At 40.6% G+C, this 14,172-nt stretch overlaps 1 protein-coding gene across 1 annotated transcript in view; it reads right to left on the bottom strand.

Annotated features, from left to right (window-relative positions):
* Positions 1-14,172, bottom strand: part of ARHGAP20 (Rho GTPase activating protein 20) — a 57,935-nt gene that overhangs the window by 19,202 nt on the left and 24,561 nt on the right. The window contains 4 exon segments of the mRNA XM_086881896.1: positions 1,520-1,604; positions 2,576-2,617; positions 4,460-4,609; positions 11,087-11,257. Coding sequence (XP_086738022.1) covers positions 1,520-1,604; positions 2,576-2,617; positions 4,460-4,609; positions 11,087-11,257 — 448 coding nt within the window.

The raw sequence follows: 14,172 nt of genomic DNA, 5'->3' as shown, positions 1-14,172 counted from the left end.
GCATTTAAAAAAGATCTGAGCTGTACCTTTGTGTAAGACCCTGACAGTAACAAGCTGCCATGGCAATGAAAGGAAAGTAATGAGAATACTGTGTATCTTGCTTCAGGACAGATCTAACGTTCATACCATGAAAAATTTAACATTTGCCTGAAGCAATGACATCTGGCTCTCAGGAGTAGGTCAGCACATTTACATAAATTTTGCTCTTGGCTAGAATATAGTTTGTGCCTTGTGTTCAGCCTACCTTACTGTCCAAATATGAAATAATTCTTGGGCATCTCCAGCTGCTGTAGCACAGGAACCACAGCACCGTAAGAACTATGTGCATCACAAAATTTCCATCTGTTCTGTTCCTCCTCTGTTTTATTACTGATAATATCTAGACTGCAGTTGTGGTTCATAGGACTGCCAGTATCAAGAGACTATATATGGCACAAGAACTAATTACAGCTAAGGAGAAAAGACAGTGCAGAAAGCCCCAACAAACCCTGGTACAAGACTGCAACACCTGAGTGCATGTATGATTTATAGACTTTTACACCTGAGCAGACCTTGATCTACAGTCCTGCATTTGAACTGTAACATTACTAGTATTACTTATTAACATTTGTTTTAGCAACCTGGCAATTCTATCATTGTTTACCTTAATAATTATTTTCTGGGAGATAAAAAAAGAAAAAAGGCAGACTCCTTTATGCTTACATTTATGAAAATACAGAATTCTAAGTGGAGAGTCGTTGTTTGGCAAAGACTCACAGTGAAATCTAACTTCTGTGAAAATTTCTTATGCCCTTGCCCATGCTCCTTAGGATTCTAAGCTTGAAATACAGATGTCACAAGCACAGTAAGAAAGAAAAGACAAAAAGCAGGGGAAGGATTGATTGATTATCACTGAATGCTAGGGTATCTCTATGGAACTGGCTACATCTGAGAATGTAGCTTAAATTGGTTAAAAATTATATAGTCAAAAAGGTACAAATCATGCTACGGATGACTTTTCTTTACCATCGACTCTTCATCTATAAATTCACTGACATAATTACTTGATGATTAACATGCTTAAGGCAATTTCAGGGTGTTCTTATACACTGCTTTACTGACTTAAGATCATTATAAACAATAAAACAACCACAACTTTGCAGAATTTAATGACGGCAGCTGTGGGATCAGGTAAGTTTTACAAGCAAAAAAATAAAGGGACATTATATTGACATTTCTGGAGATGCTTATGCATAAATTCTGCAAGAGGTGTTTCTTGGGACTTCACACTGCACATTCTTTAGTTCATGTGCCAGAACCGGTATTTCTTACCAAGCACACTGCCTTTAAAATGGAAATCATGTATTAAAGACAAAGAACAAACATTTCAGGGCTGTCTAGGCCAAGACTTTTCAAGGGGCTGAATCCTTAATGGAGATTGTAAACCAAAGGAAACCTCTCAATATCCAAAGGATTGGCAGGTGAACAGCACTCATAGGTGATGTGGATTTAGAACCCTGTTTAGCTCAAGAACACTTACGTATGCACAAGTTCCCACGTCCTTTGCAATTATTGTCAGAGGAATGCTTTTAGGATTGTCTTTTTCCTTCTCTTCTCTTATTCGACTGACAAAACAAGTACAAAACAAGTAAATTTTTAATATTGCACACATAAATAGCAAGACATAGATTTATACAGCCATCAAGCAGTAACTTGGTAAGAAGGAGATTGTTTGCAGATGTACTGCAGTACAAACGTCTCTGAGGACGAGAAAGCATCCAGCAGTATCTGGAAGAGATGCTGAGTGTGGCCCCCAGTAATGCCCTCTTGTAGTGAAGCTCATGGCAGAAATCAGAGTAGGCAGCAGAGAAAGAGAATAGGAAAAAATCAAGCTAAAACTACCCACTATTGTGATGCCTCAGTCTGCACTACAGACTCCTACTGGAGTCAGTTACATCAGTACAGACTAGTTCAAAGGACTGAACAGGAGAACAGTGAACTGGAAATCATCCCAGCAAGGATGATTTAAACAACCCAGGTACTCTGAAGAATCAGGTAACGACACAAGCCTCAACCAGAAGAACTGGGCGACCAGAAAACAGAACCATCACTAGAAGTTTTCTGTCCAAAAACTGAATGAAATAAGACAGCTCCATTTATGCAAACCCTCCCACCTTACCCTCCAGCTTTGGGCATGTTTTTTCAGAGCAAAGTACAGCCAGCCTTGAGCAGCAGACAGGTTAGAGCAGAGGTTTCTGAGCTGGGCTTGCTTGAATGCCACCTCCATGGAAAGAGCTCCAGGCTCAACTTGAGCCACAGTGGCAGAGGCTCCTGCTGCTGTGTTGGGAAGGATCAATGTGTGATAGGAATTGCTCCAGCTCTCTGCTGAGCACAGAGAAGCAATTCCCTCCTTGCACAGGGATTGTTGCATGAAAACAAACAACATCTTCTGAGGGAGAAGATATAAGATTTTTTTTCTTCATATCACTTTGAAAGAGCTTGTCTGTCATAAAGGCAGAGGCACCACAGCTTGGGGGAATCACTGGTCTAGACCAAGACTCTTTCCAGTGTCTTTAAAGACCATATAATAAAGTACCTTTGCAAAAAAGACAGCCATGTTTCCTTTTGTTCTGCAGACCTAAAAGAATTAAAGAAAAAACAGGACAAATCAGCCATCATTCTAATACCAACATAGCCTTTGTACAAACCACAATGGAATGGACTGTTTCTTGTTTGGAATTACATAAATACCTACAAAAACTAAAAGGTTTATCCAGATTTGAAAGAAAAGTCTGCTTCTCTGCAAAGTCAACTGAAAAGACTGTCAGGGAGATCAAAAACCCCAGTTACCAGTTTTTGCCACAGAAGGTAAAGCTTCACCAGTGATCTCAGTAGGAAATGTGTTGAGTTCTTAAAGAAATGTCCAACTAGAAAAGGAGGGTACTTTAAAAAAAAGAGTTTAATTCAAAATTTTAAAGGCATTTCCTCAGGTACACAGATTTCTTTCCACTTTCACTATTCTAATTATCTTATTTATTACTTGTTTTATCAGCACATCACAAAGCATATATAAGCCCGTTTTACTTAGTAGGGTTTAACTTTAGACATTTTGATGCTTATCTCATTTATCTTTATCTCATGTATATACTTTGAAGGATACAAAGCTGTCCAGTAAAACATAGCTAATAATATGACAGTTCAAGGAATCTAACCTAATTTTGCTTCAACTTTTTTGATTTAAATCCTGTCCCAGATGTAACTGCTATTCCCACTGCTGCTTTTGCAAATCAAGTTTTTCAAATTTCCGCATTTAGGGAACTACAAACCTACTCAGTGCGAGGGAAACGCATTTTTTAAATGTTACAAATATGATTCTGGATTTGGTTGTTTTAGTTCTGCTGGACAGACATCTGTGCACTCATGCATGGCACTTCAGATTTTTCTGTGTACCTCCAGACATCAAATAATTTCATTTCTATAAAATCTCCATCTCTTTTTGACTGAAGCTATTGCTTTTCTATTCAACTACTTTCAGTTATCTATAAAGGATCACATACTGTCTTTAGATCAAAGCTCCTGTTTATTGGCAAGATTTCAATTGAAAATCAACAGAAAATTTAATCTCTGTCTCAGGACTATTAAGTGTAAAAAACATAAACAGCACAACCAGCTCAAGAGAGTGCAGTTTGCAGACAACATTGTCCTTAGGTATGGACAATGGGACACAGAAATTAAGCCAGATACTTCAGCTTTTGCTCTGTGTTGATAAAGAAGAAAATGCCTTTTCCAAGACTCAGGCAAATTAATGTGGCTAAGCAGCTGGGATTTCAGGGGGATGGTGCCCTCCCTCATCCAAAGTGACGAAAGAGCCCTCCTGCTGAGACTAAAATTATCCTAATCATTGAAATTACCTCTACAGCCCTTATGTGTCTTACAGTCAATGCTGTAAAGACAGAGAAAATTTTTTTTCTCTCTATTAAAATTCAGAGATTTGGCTTTAAGAGGAATTTTGACATTTTCTCTGGCACAATTAAATCGAAAAGAGAAATAGGACAAAATCAGTATTTCTCTGTGTGCTTCCTGCTACTTGCAATACATGGCCTTCTGTTTAAAACTGTCTTACCAGAGTGTCTTTGATCCTTTCATTAGCTTGGCTGTTTAATATTTGTAGTTCATCTCATTAATTAGCCAAGGTGCTTGTCAAGTTACACAAAAACCAGGTAATTTCTGCTAAGCAAGTTTGCAGCACAAAAGTGCCTCGCCAAATCACATATTTTCTCAATTTTTAAAATGATAAGCGAGATGGAAAATGAGGTATGGAGGGGAACTTGCTCTGAGCAGTAGAAGGAACTGGTTTAAGAATCAGCAAGTCCCTGCTCCCCACATTCACTGGTGCTGAAATGAATCTGTGACAGTCTCATTACCTGTCAGCCTGGAAACATTTACATAACTTGTTAAATAAAATACATCCAATTCTTACCTGAAATTTGCCACACAGTTTGTGGTGGGCCAGCCCAAAACAAAGGACCGGTCTGGGTCTGTGCTGCCTTCACAGACTTCTTCTGTACAAAATGCTGTCCACATCTCACAGAGACGCGCTTGGCACTTCAGTTTGAAATGAGAGTGTGACCTGCAGGTGGAAATTCACAGGTGTGTCACACACATGGAAACACAGAAGGCAGATTTAACAAATAGAGGGTCTTTTTCCTTCAGGCACACGTCAGGCTTGCACTGGAGCTGACAGAAGAAGCAATTCTGCCTCAGTTAATGTTTTATTGGTTGCATGTAAAAACATACCACTTTTTCATTTAAATGGGATCAACAAATCTCTTATTTGTGGAATAAGCCGATTGCTTCTGGCATCCCTGGACACGCCCCTTCTCAAGAGAAATCTGTCCATGTCTAGAGTTGCCCTCCAAATCTTGCTATGAGGAAAAGATTGCCACTTGTATTTGACTCTACCTCCAGTGACTTTAATGCCATTGAGGAGGTCACAATACAGTTCTATTGCTTAGCCCCGAGTTCAAAAAATTATGATGAGTTTAAGTAGTGACAACAAGGCCAGGACAAATGAAGCAAACCGGAAGAAAGAACAAGCAGAAAATTGCCATTTGTGTTAACTACAGCACAAGTCACCACAAAACCTTCACAAATTTTCTACATGGTAACTTTAGGACCACACCAATGAGCCAAGACCTTGCACGTTCTCAAAATATTTACTCATTGACAAGGAAGACACATAATTTTCCCAATTTTTAAGAATTCAGCCCTTCCTATGTTTTATGCTACTAAACAATTGAGTAAAGGTCAAATTTACAGAATTTCACATGTTAACTTCATCTCTTTTCTTCACATAGATTTCTCTTTGTAAGTGTCCTTCCTCTGTAGGATTGGTGAGCGCTAGTGCTACGTGAGAAACAAGTAAAAACTCCCAAAGTCAACCCAGTTCTGTAGCACTGCTACAGCCACTCTCTCCAAGCCCTGCAGAATTACCTGAGCTATGGTTCTCCTGGGCCAGCAGGGAAAGGCTGGAGCACCCCCTCCCTGAAACCAAGAGCACATCAGCTCACCACTGTGCTGCAAATGTGGATGGGGACAGCGCTGGCCACCATGGTGATTAGTGCTCTATAAATAAATACTCCAGGTAAGCAGTTTCTTAGGGCTTTGGTGCACATGGACTGCCTTCTCTGAGATTAGCCTTGTTTACAAGGTATTTGATTTGGGACAGACTGAACTAACACAGTCTGAAACACGAAAGCACTTGAACCTTGTGGCTTTAAAGAGGGCATAGATGAACTTGGCTGGTCTGAATTTTCCAGCTGACGTTGTGCTAACAGGTGTGGTGGGATAGTGCAGCACATTCAGAGGAATGCCAAGAAAGAACCATCATTACATATCGAGCCTAAGGTTATAGTGTCTCCTGATCAGCTGAACATTTCACCTCTCTTTATGACATTTTGTTACCCAGTCAAAGAGAAATTTAAAGTACAGGAGCATATTTCAACATTCTTGTTAGCAAATCAGTTTATGATGCAACAAGTAAGATCTGTCAAGAATACAAAAATAGCTGTATTCTGACCATGGAATGAATTGAGAAAATGTAGATTTACAAAAAAAAAAAAAAAAAAGCTGTGAATTCTAATGTAGATATTAATAAGTGGATGTCTGGTCTGACTCCACCAGATAAATCTGCTGAACCTCCCTTCCTCCTCAACTTCTTTTTGCCATTACCCGGTACATTGAATGTTCTACATGCTGTTTGATTTTTTTTAATATTTACAGTCCATAAAGCACCCTACAGTGCCAGTAGCAGGTATCAGCAGGGCGTTGGCAGAAACACAAGGATGTTCTCCAGTCATGCTTGATGTGTACTCTTACCCTGTTTGCCATGCCTAGTCACAGCTATTATCAGTATTCAAGTGGCCTGGTTTCCAGAGGTGCTGAAACAGTAGCCTCCATTAACATCTAAAGAGCCTGAAGTATAGCTCTATCCCTATCTGCCATGTCCTTTATGCAATCCATGGCTTCTCAGCATTTGTGAGACATGTGTCTTCTATTTAAATGCCAAAGCATTACCATTGGACATTAATATATTGCTGACTTAGGAAGCAGCATGGAAGAACATTTAAAAAATGGGTACAGTAACAATCTAATAAGTATTGTTTATTTTTTAAGGAAGTCCCCTAGCAGATGTTACTGTCAATATCTGGCAGATCCCAAATCGACTGAAATCAACAGAAAAACCATGAAGACCAATGCTGTAGATACTTACACACCCCAAGTTGTGTACTCTGCAAAGCACACACAGTTCCTTTTGCTTACAATTGGATACCTTGCAGCCAATAACAGATGGAAGATTACTTTCTCTCTAGATTTGCTAATCTCCTAAACTGAATGATCCAACAAAAGCATTTATGGATCTACTGTGAGACTGCTATCATAATTCCATGTATGAACTGTCATGGAGTTACTTTACCTTTAAGGGAGTTGGAGTTGCTGGGAACTGCTTGGAGTCTTTTCTCCTGACCAATTATTGGTCATTGCTGGGAACTGACAGCAGTTTAGGCCATTGAAAAGTGGGATCAACTTGTGAACCCTACCTTAAAGTGTAAAAGCAGAGCTCTCGGGGTTCTCTTTTGTTTCCTGGCTGTGGAGGGTGGCGGAGCTCCAGGCCTCCCATCCCTGCCCAGGCCATGCGGCCGGGCGGGGATGGGGCCGGGCCTGCCCCGTCTCCCGGCCGGGAGATGGGGGGGCCTGGGGAAGGTTTTCCTCGGGCCCGGGCCGAGCCGATCTCTGGCTCGGCTGCAGGTTTTGCTGTAACTACATTCACTAGAAACTGCCCAGTGAAGAAAGAGGGAGGCCCTGGACTTGCAGTGGGCTGGAGCAGCGACTACACGCTCTAGAGCAGCCATGAGGAACTTTCCATCTCAGACGGCTCCAGCTCCTGTTCGGCAGAGATCTCCGAACCATCTACAAAAGCCTGGGCAAGATTTTAACTCTTTCATTACCCAGATGAGACTTGCGGATTAATCTTTTTATCCAGAGAGAGAGAGAGAGAGTGATCAACATGAAAAGAGACTTTATAAACTACCAGTGACAGGAAAGAAAAGAAAAGAAGCTTCAGAAAAGGTAGAGAATTAAGAAGATGCTTTAATTAAGCTGAAATATCTCCCTGTTAAAACTATGGAGATGGACAATGAAGTCCTGAAAAGAACTCCTTTAATTCATGATACAGTATCTAGAGAGGAATAAAGTGTTCAAAGTGTAAATTTGAGTAAAAAATAGAGTAATTATGGTACAGTGAAGTGCTGGGAGATTTGAAGCCTTGAGAGGCAATGAGAAAACTGTTTTCTAGTGAAGCTCACAGAAACAGATGAAGACTTTTTTGCCTTTGAATAACTTATCCTTAAAAGCTATCCCTAGACTCATGGCCCATACACACTTCAGAGTGATTTGAAAATGGGAAGAGTGAACTCTAATAATAGCAGCTCTGGGCAGCTAACATTAGGGCAATAGAAAACTATAACAAAAATAGTTTTCTTGTGAGAAACTCCATAAATTAACAGGAAGAAACTTCTGTTTCTCTACAAAGACTGGTGAAAAGACTGTAGCAAGAATTGGGACTGTTTTAACCATCAAAGTTCCAAAGTTTTTGTCTCTGTTGTCATGTGAACAAGGGAATAGTGGGTAGATAGGGGATGAAAAGGTTTTTCTGGAAGTTTATTCTGGTGTTCTTATTATTGTAGTTTGTCAATAAACTTTCTTTTTTTTTCCCTTTTAAGTTGTATGCCTGTTTTGCTCTTGTTCTAATCCATATCTCACAGCAAGAAATAAGTAATTTTCTTAGTTATTGGTTTAAAACCACGACAGAACTCAGCCATTAATTCCTATGTCCAGTCACTTCAGGAAAATACCCTTCAAAGTCACGTGTATGTACACAGGTGCACATTACAAAGGAGAAAAAGGAAACCATTTCTCTGTATCTCCCACACAAAAACTTCATCACCTTCATCATTGAATTGACATATCCTTGAAATATTTACTCTGCCAAGTAAAAGCATACACTGTCTGTAAGAAATCTTATCAATATATAAAAAAGAGTATAACATGTTATATACTTAACTTTGGTTTAGTTAGAAAAATTCTTTCAGTGAATTCATTTGTGACTTAGCCCTCACACAAAGGTGGTGACAGACAGGGCAGCAGAGGAACACAGCATGTGAGTATCATTCTTATTTTTTATAAACTGGTGTAACACATCATTGTAAACAGTAGGAGTTTGTATTTCAGAAATTATTAGGAAATAGCAAAAGAATGAACCCACAGGCCCCTTGCCCAAAGTCATACATGCACCAGTTCTAGAGAGGACTTATTTACCCCTCACAAATTCCAATGGGAGCAATGCCAATTTGTTACCTTTAAGCAGGAGCTCAGCGCTGTACAAGCAGTTTACTCGGCAAGCTCAAAGGACACAAGACACTTGTTCTCTTTAGAAAAAACCTGTACCTATTTGCTGGTCATACAAAGCTGATTGTCTGAGCTCCATTTGTACTGTGACTGGTCACCTGCAGCTGAGCTCACACCCGCACGCGGCCCAGCTGGACCGAAGGTACCCTAGAGGTTCATATGCTCCAAGCTGAAAAACTACTTAAGACAGAATTATTCACAAGGAATAATTCTGATGTGAAGTCAGATTCAACTGTATCATTAATTCTGTCCTAGTCTTACTGCTTTGACTCTGTACCAGCTATTAAAAAGTCAATAGCAATCAACAGTCACGGCCACATAGCAATATACACGCTCGGGTTTTCTTTCTAGGAATCAGCATTGGCATTTTAGTGTGCGACAGATTTAAAAATGCTGATTTTTAAGTAGTATTCATTAGTGACAGCTCTGATGCTTTAATTGCTGACAGGGCAGCTGTAGAGAGAACATCCCAATTAGTTCTTCAAAATACATGAAATCACTCAAAATACTGTTTTTACCATTTCTAGAAAAGACTTGCTTACCCCCCCCCCCCTTTTTTCACATGCTAAAGCACAAATTGTCCTCTTACACCTCTTTTAAACATTTTATCTCTTCACCATGTTAAATCACATGCTGTAGGAGCTGCTATTACTCCCTAGGGACCAGATTTTTGTGCAGTTACACAAACTAGTGCTTTCCTATGCAAATAGTCCCACTGGGATGCAGCCAAACCTGCAGCAATGTGCAGCTCAGCCTGGGGCTGTAACACATCTTGTGCTCAGCAGGCTGACCAGGTGGAGAGGGCTTCATCCCTCCTGACTGTACTCTCCCACAATTTAGAAGCTAAGCCAGTGGACAGAGACAGAGACCCCCAGGAGCATGACCCCCCTCATCCACTATCAATGCTCTTTCAGCACAGGTGAGTTTGCCATAATAAGGAGCTGGGTTTGCCTCAGTGACTGTAAGAGGAACCCAGAAATCTATGTAAGTTGGAGGTATTTCACTTTACAGCTGAAATTAGGTGAGGTGAATTCCACCCTGAACCAGCAACAAACAAAAATGAATACAGTAACAGTGCTGTTACTGCTAGTGCTGGTAGAATACCAAGATTTCCCCTAAATATCCTTATGCTCTCCACCCACCCATAGCGGAACATGTTTGTGTAAAATATCCTCTGTGTTGTCACACCACATCAAGTGAAGGAGTTCAGCTGGGAGGGGGTTATGTTGACTATGTATGATTCGAACAGACACAGCTCAGATTTCTACATAAAACACAGATTTCTTCTGGCTTTTCCCAGAAGCCTCTGAAACAATTGCTTAAGCAAAACAACACATTGCAAAAGCCCAGGATTCACTTTAAGATTGCCCACCCTGTGAAACCACAACACAGTGCCTAACAGAGAGTGAAGCTACATCAGGATTTTTTATTATTATTCCTCCATAACAACAAGTGAAAGCACCCTCTAAAACTGCCTTAAACCACAAATGCCACATGAAGCTGGCATGCTTCAAGCCTGTAAATGTGATTTAATTGTGAATGGTAGAGTGAATAATCAGAGCTCAACAGCAAGCCTGATTACACATGAACACTACCCAGACTGCTCAGCACGGCTTCCCCTTCCCCAAGCTCCTTCTGGCACAGAAGGACAACCTACAGAGACAGACACTGCAGTGCCGCCCGCAATCTCTGGTTTTATACAGCTGCTCATCCCTGGTGTGCATCAAAGCAGCTTCCAAGTAAGGGTTAAAACTTCTAATTCCTCTGCAACACAACCACTGGTGTTTTCTAAACCCCATAAGACTGAGGATGACCTGTCTAAAACAAGAAGTTGAAGGTAGCACACTGGACATAGCTGAGCACCAATGAGTCTTTTGTGACACTGCATTCCCAAAGTGGAGAAGATGACAGAAAACAAGAAAATACATCAAAAAATATCTGATACTTCCATAAAATGCTGCATCCTGAAATTTCCCTATGGCTATGAGGTTTTCAAAGGTCCCTGGAGAGGTCAAAAGAAAACATTTACTTATGATTTAGGGAAAATTTGCTACTAAAAAAGCATTCTGGAAATCTGTGCAATGTTCCACTGAAGGAAAGGTCTGCTCTGCAGGAGCAGTGCCTGAGGGGCCGTACTCACTTGGACTTGGCAACAACCAGAAGGTCTGTGAAGAGGAAAAGGTGTCGCTCCTGGGTTTGCAGACTCGTCTTCAGCTGCACGTGGCCGTCCAGGATGAACGTTCGGTTGTGGCATATGAAAGACTGCACAAGGGGCCATGCCTCTGGGCTGATGGGGGACAAGCAGCCTTCCCTGCAAAAATACAGAAAATAAGAGGAATAAAGGAAAGCAAATCAGCTACTTGCCTGTGAGTGAGAACCAGGCAGTGACTTCCCACACCCGCTGCCAAAAAGTAATTTATTTGACCACATTTCATTGAAAGGTGAGAGGCACTTACAGGATAATTCAGCAGTCAGATTCTGACACAAAATCTGTTAGGGACTGTCCTTTCTGAACCTTTACAGCCCAAGCTGTAAAAGCTGTAGCATTTAGCATGAGTGCATTCAGCAAAGTACAACCATATAGACACAGCCCTTCCCATTTTTGCTATTTGTATTTGTTTCCCTTTGTATTGAAGTCTTAGAGAAAATTTTCTGTCTCTTGTATGCTCTCCAAAAAGACAGAGGACACATAGGCATGATAATTGCACATCTACCTTGATCAGAATAGGACTCATGCTCAGGGTTAAAAGCCATTTATAGAAATTATTCAGAAATGATGACAAATAAAAGGTGTTACTGAACCCCACTAGAAACACACCATGTACTAGATGCAACATGAGAAGGCTGCTCAGCCTTTCTATCTCCTAGCACACAACCCACAAACTGAAGTAAGCTCCTTGTGCAGGGTTTGGCTGTGTGGCTGGAGCATAGCTATGCTCATCTGAGGCTGCAGGCCAATCCAAACCCAAGCCTGTGGGGAAATACCAGGCTCTCCCCTAAAAGACACTGATCTTGTCTAAGAAGGTATTGAATAAGTTGCAACCCAAGGTGCAGACATGATTCTCTCAAACTCTCCTGATCTAACTGTTCTACATAAAGCAGCTGAATAGTTATTAAAGCAGAAATAGATTTTCTCTAACATGATGGTCAGGCTTACTCACCCAGACAGGATATCCCTACTTTCTGAGCCTTGCTCTAACAAATGACCATTTTTATGGAGCCAAACCAAATGAATGTGAGGGTCTAAGAGAAGGACATTCCTTCTCTAGGGTTCCCTAGAAGCTTGTAGCAGGTCAGGCTCTCCCTTGGAAAGCCAGAGGGATGGCCTCAAGCTCTCACAAAAAGCTGACAGAACAGAACCTGGGTCTCCTATACCCTTGGTGTACCTTAAATAATGAATTTCTGGATTAAGTCCAGGAACCATCAGTATCTTTACTCATGATCTTAAAATCCAACTTTTCAATTATTTGCTTTCCCATATGATGCCTCCAAATGAACCATTTCCCTCTGGCAAAACAAATCAGTTCAATTTGTATTCAAATGTATTTACTTTTTTTTCCCCTCAAAATATAATTCAACTAATTAAAAAAAATTAAGCTAACACTTATCAGGCAGGATCAGCTTGGCAAGGGCAGGCTGAAGGGAACAGTTTTGCAATTCCAGTTTATTCCTGGTCGCACTGGAATGGATGACAAACACCTAATGACTTTTCATTAGGAGAAGAAATGGAGCTTTATACAGTGAAAGACACAAAACAAACGAGGTGGAGGGAAATGAAAGAAAACAAGAGCAAGTGCAAGAAACCTTCAAAGAAGGTCATAAACCTTGTACCTCTCTTAGAGCCTGGATGACTCATAACTCTCCTCTCCTTGATACTTGTGGCTGGATTATGCAGAAAGTTATTTAGGAAATCCTAACAGCTGGGAGAGAAAGGATAAGCTCTAAGATTGGCCTACATTAGTAGGACACACTTTCACTGATGTATAAGGAGCTGGCAAGGATTTCTGCTTGTTGGGAAGGGTCTCGGATTTGGCCTTGGAGCCTTCAGTTTTTAAAAGAATTCCTCAACTTATTTTGCCTTAAACTGTGTCTTAATCTTGTCTTTCATTACCTAGCCCTTCAGGTAAGAGAGAAAGAAGAGGAATTACTTACAGAATTAATAATTCAAACCTAAGTTATTTGATCATTCCTATGCAGAAGTGGTGTCCAGAGGTGTGGAGGCTAAAGCAGAGGGAGGAGTTTTGGTCCAGCATAACAGGGATACACATTGTGTGCCCAGCAACAGGAGCCAGGGGAACAAGAAGCACCTTTCCTACCCTGCCATTCCCATAGGACTAGAAATTGCCACCTCACCAGTTGATCAATGAGTGAGTGTTAGGAAACTGACTCCATTTCATTAACTCCCTAGCAGCACTTGGCACAGAATTCAGGAATGCTGATGAGTCTACCTTGTCAGCTGCATGAAAGTCATGCACGGTCTTTACCTCATAGATTATGCTCACCTGTACTTGAACCCAGTAACAACAACTGTGAGGAAAACCCTTTCCATGTTACACTGCTGTAAGCAATCTTACAGTCATAAGGTCCAGCTTTTGTGTCTCCATATAGGCAATTCTGTTTGATGATTCCTATTTGTACATTTTCTACATGATGATTCATAAGCCCAGGAGCCTCTCAAATTAAACTAAGCAAAACTTTTGCCATGTTGGTACACGAATGAAGGTGTAGTAGATTTAGCAATGCCAGCAGGGTCAAGCAAATTGAACTGTCTTTTTAGCCAGTGCATCTCAAGCACATCTGTCAGCTAAACTTTAATAAGCACTCTTACATATACTAATATTAGAACTTACCTGATAAGCCCTATTAAAAACAAAAAGAAGTGCCAATATTTTCTTCAAAGTGGGGGGGAAAAAAAAAATCAAAGCCATTAATTTTGCCAGAATCTTCAATCTTCTAACGCCCCAGAAACAAGGAACATGGAGGAAATTCACATCAGCAGTGACAAAAATGTCTTTTGGAAAGCAGGCTTTTGATCCTCTCAATTAATGTTCCTTTGTAACATGACATGAATGACACCCAAGTGTTGTTACATTGAAGAAAATGCAAATCAGCAATATCCTCAGGCATAGGGATTTATATGAGAGAGGTATTCTTGCAGTTCAGTTTTTGATGGCTCAATAATTTTTCTGGCCATTAGATGGGTCTAATTTTGAAAAAGTGCTAAGT

Source organism: Cyanistes caeruleus, chromosome 3, assembly GCF_971803275.1.
Source record: "Cyanistes caeruleus chromosome 3, bCyaCae1.hap1.1, whole genome shotgun sequence".
Lineage (NCBI taxonomy): Eukaryota > Metazoa > Chordata > Aves > Passeriformes > Paridae > Cyanistes > Cyanistes caeruleus.
The sequence above is the reverse complement of the archived record's forward strand: the minus strand, read 5'-3'. Positions and strand labels throughout refer to the sequence as shown.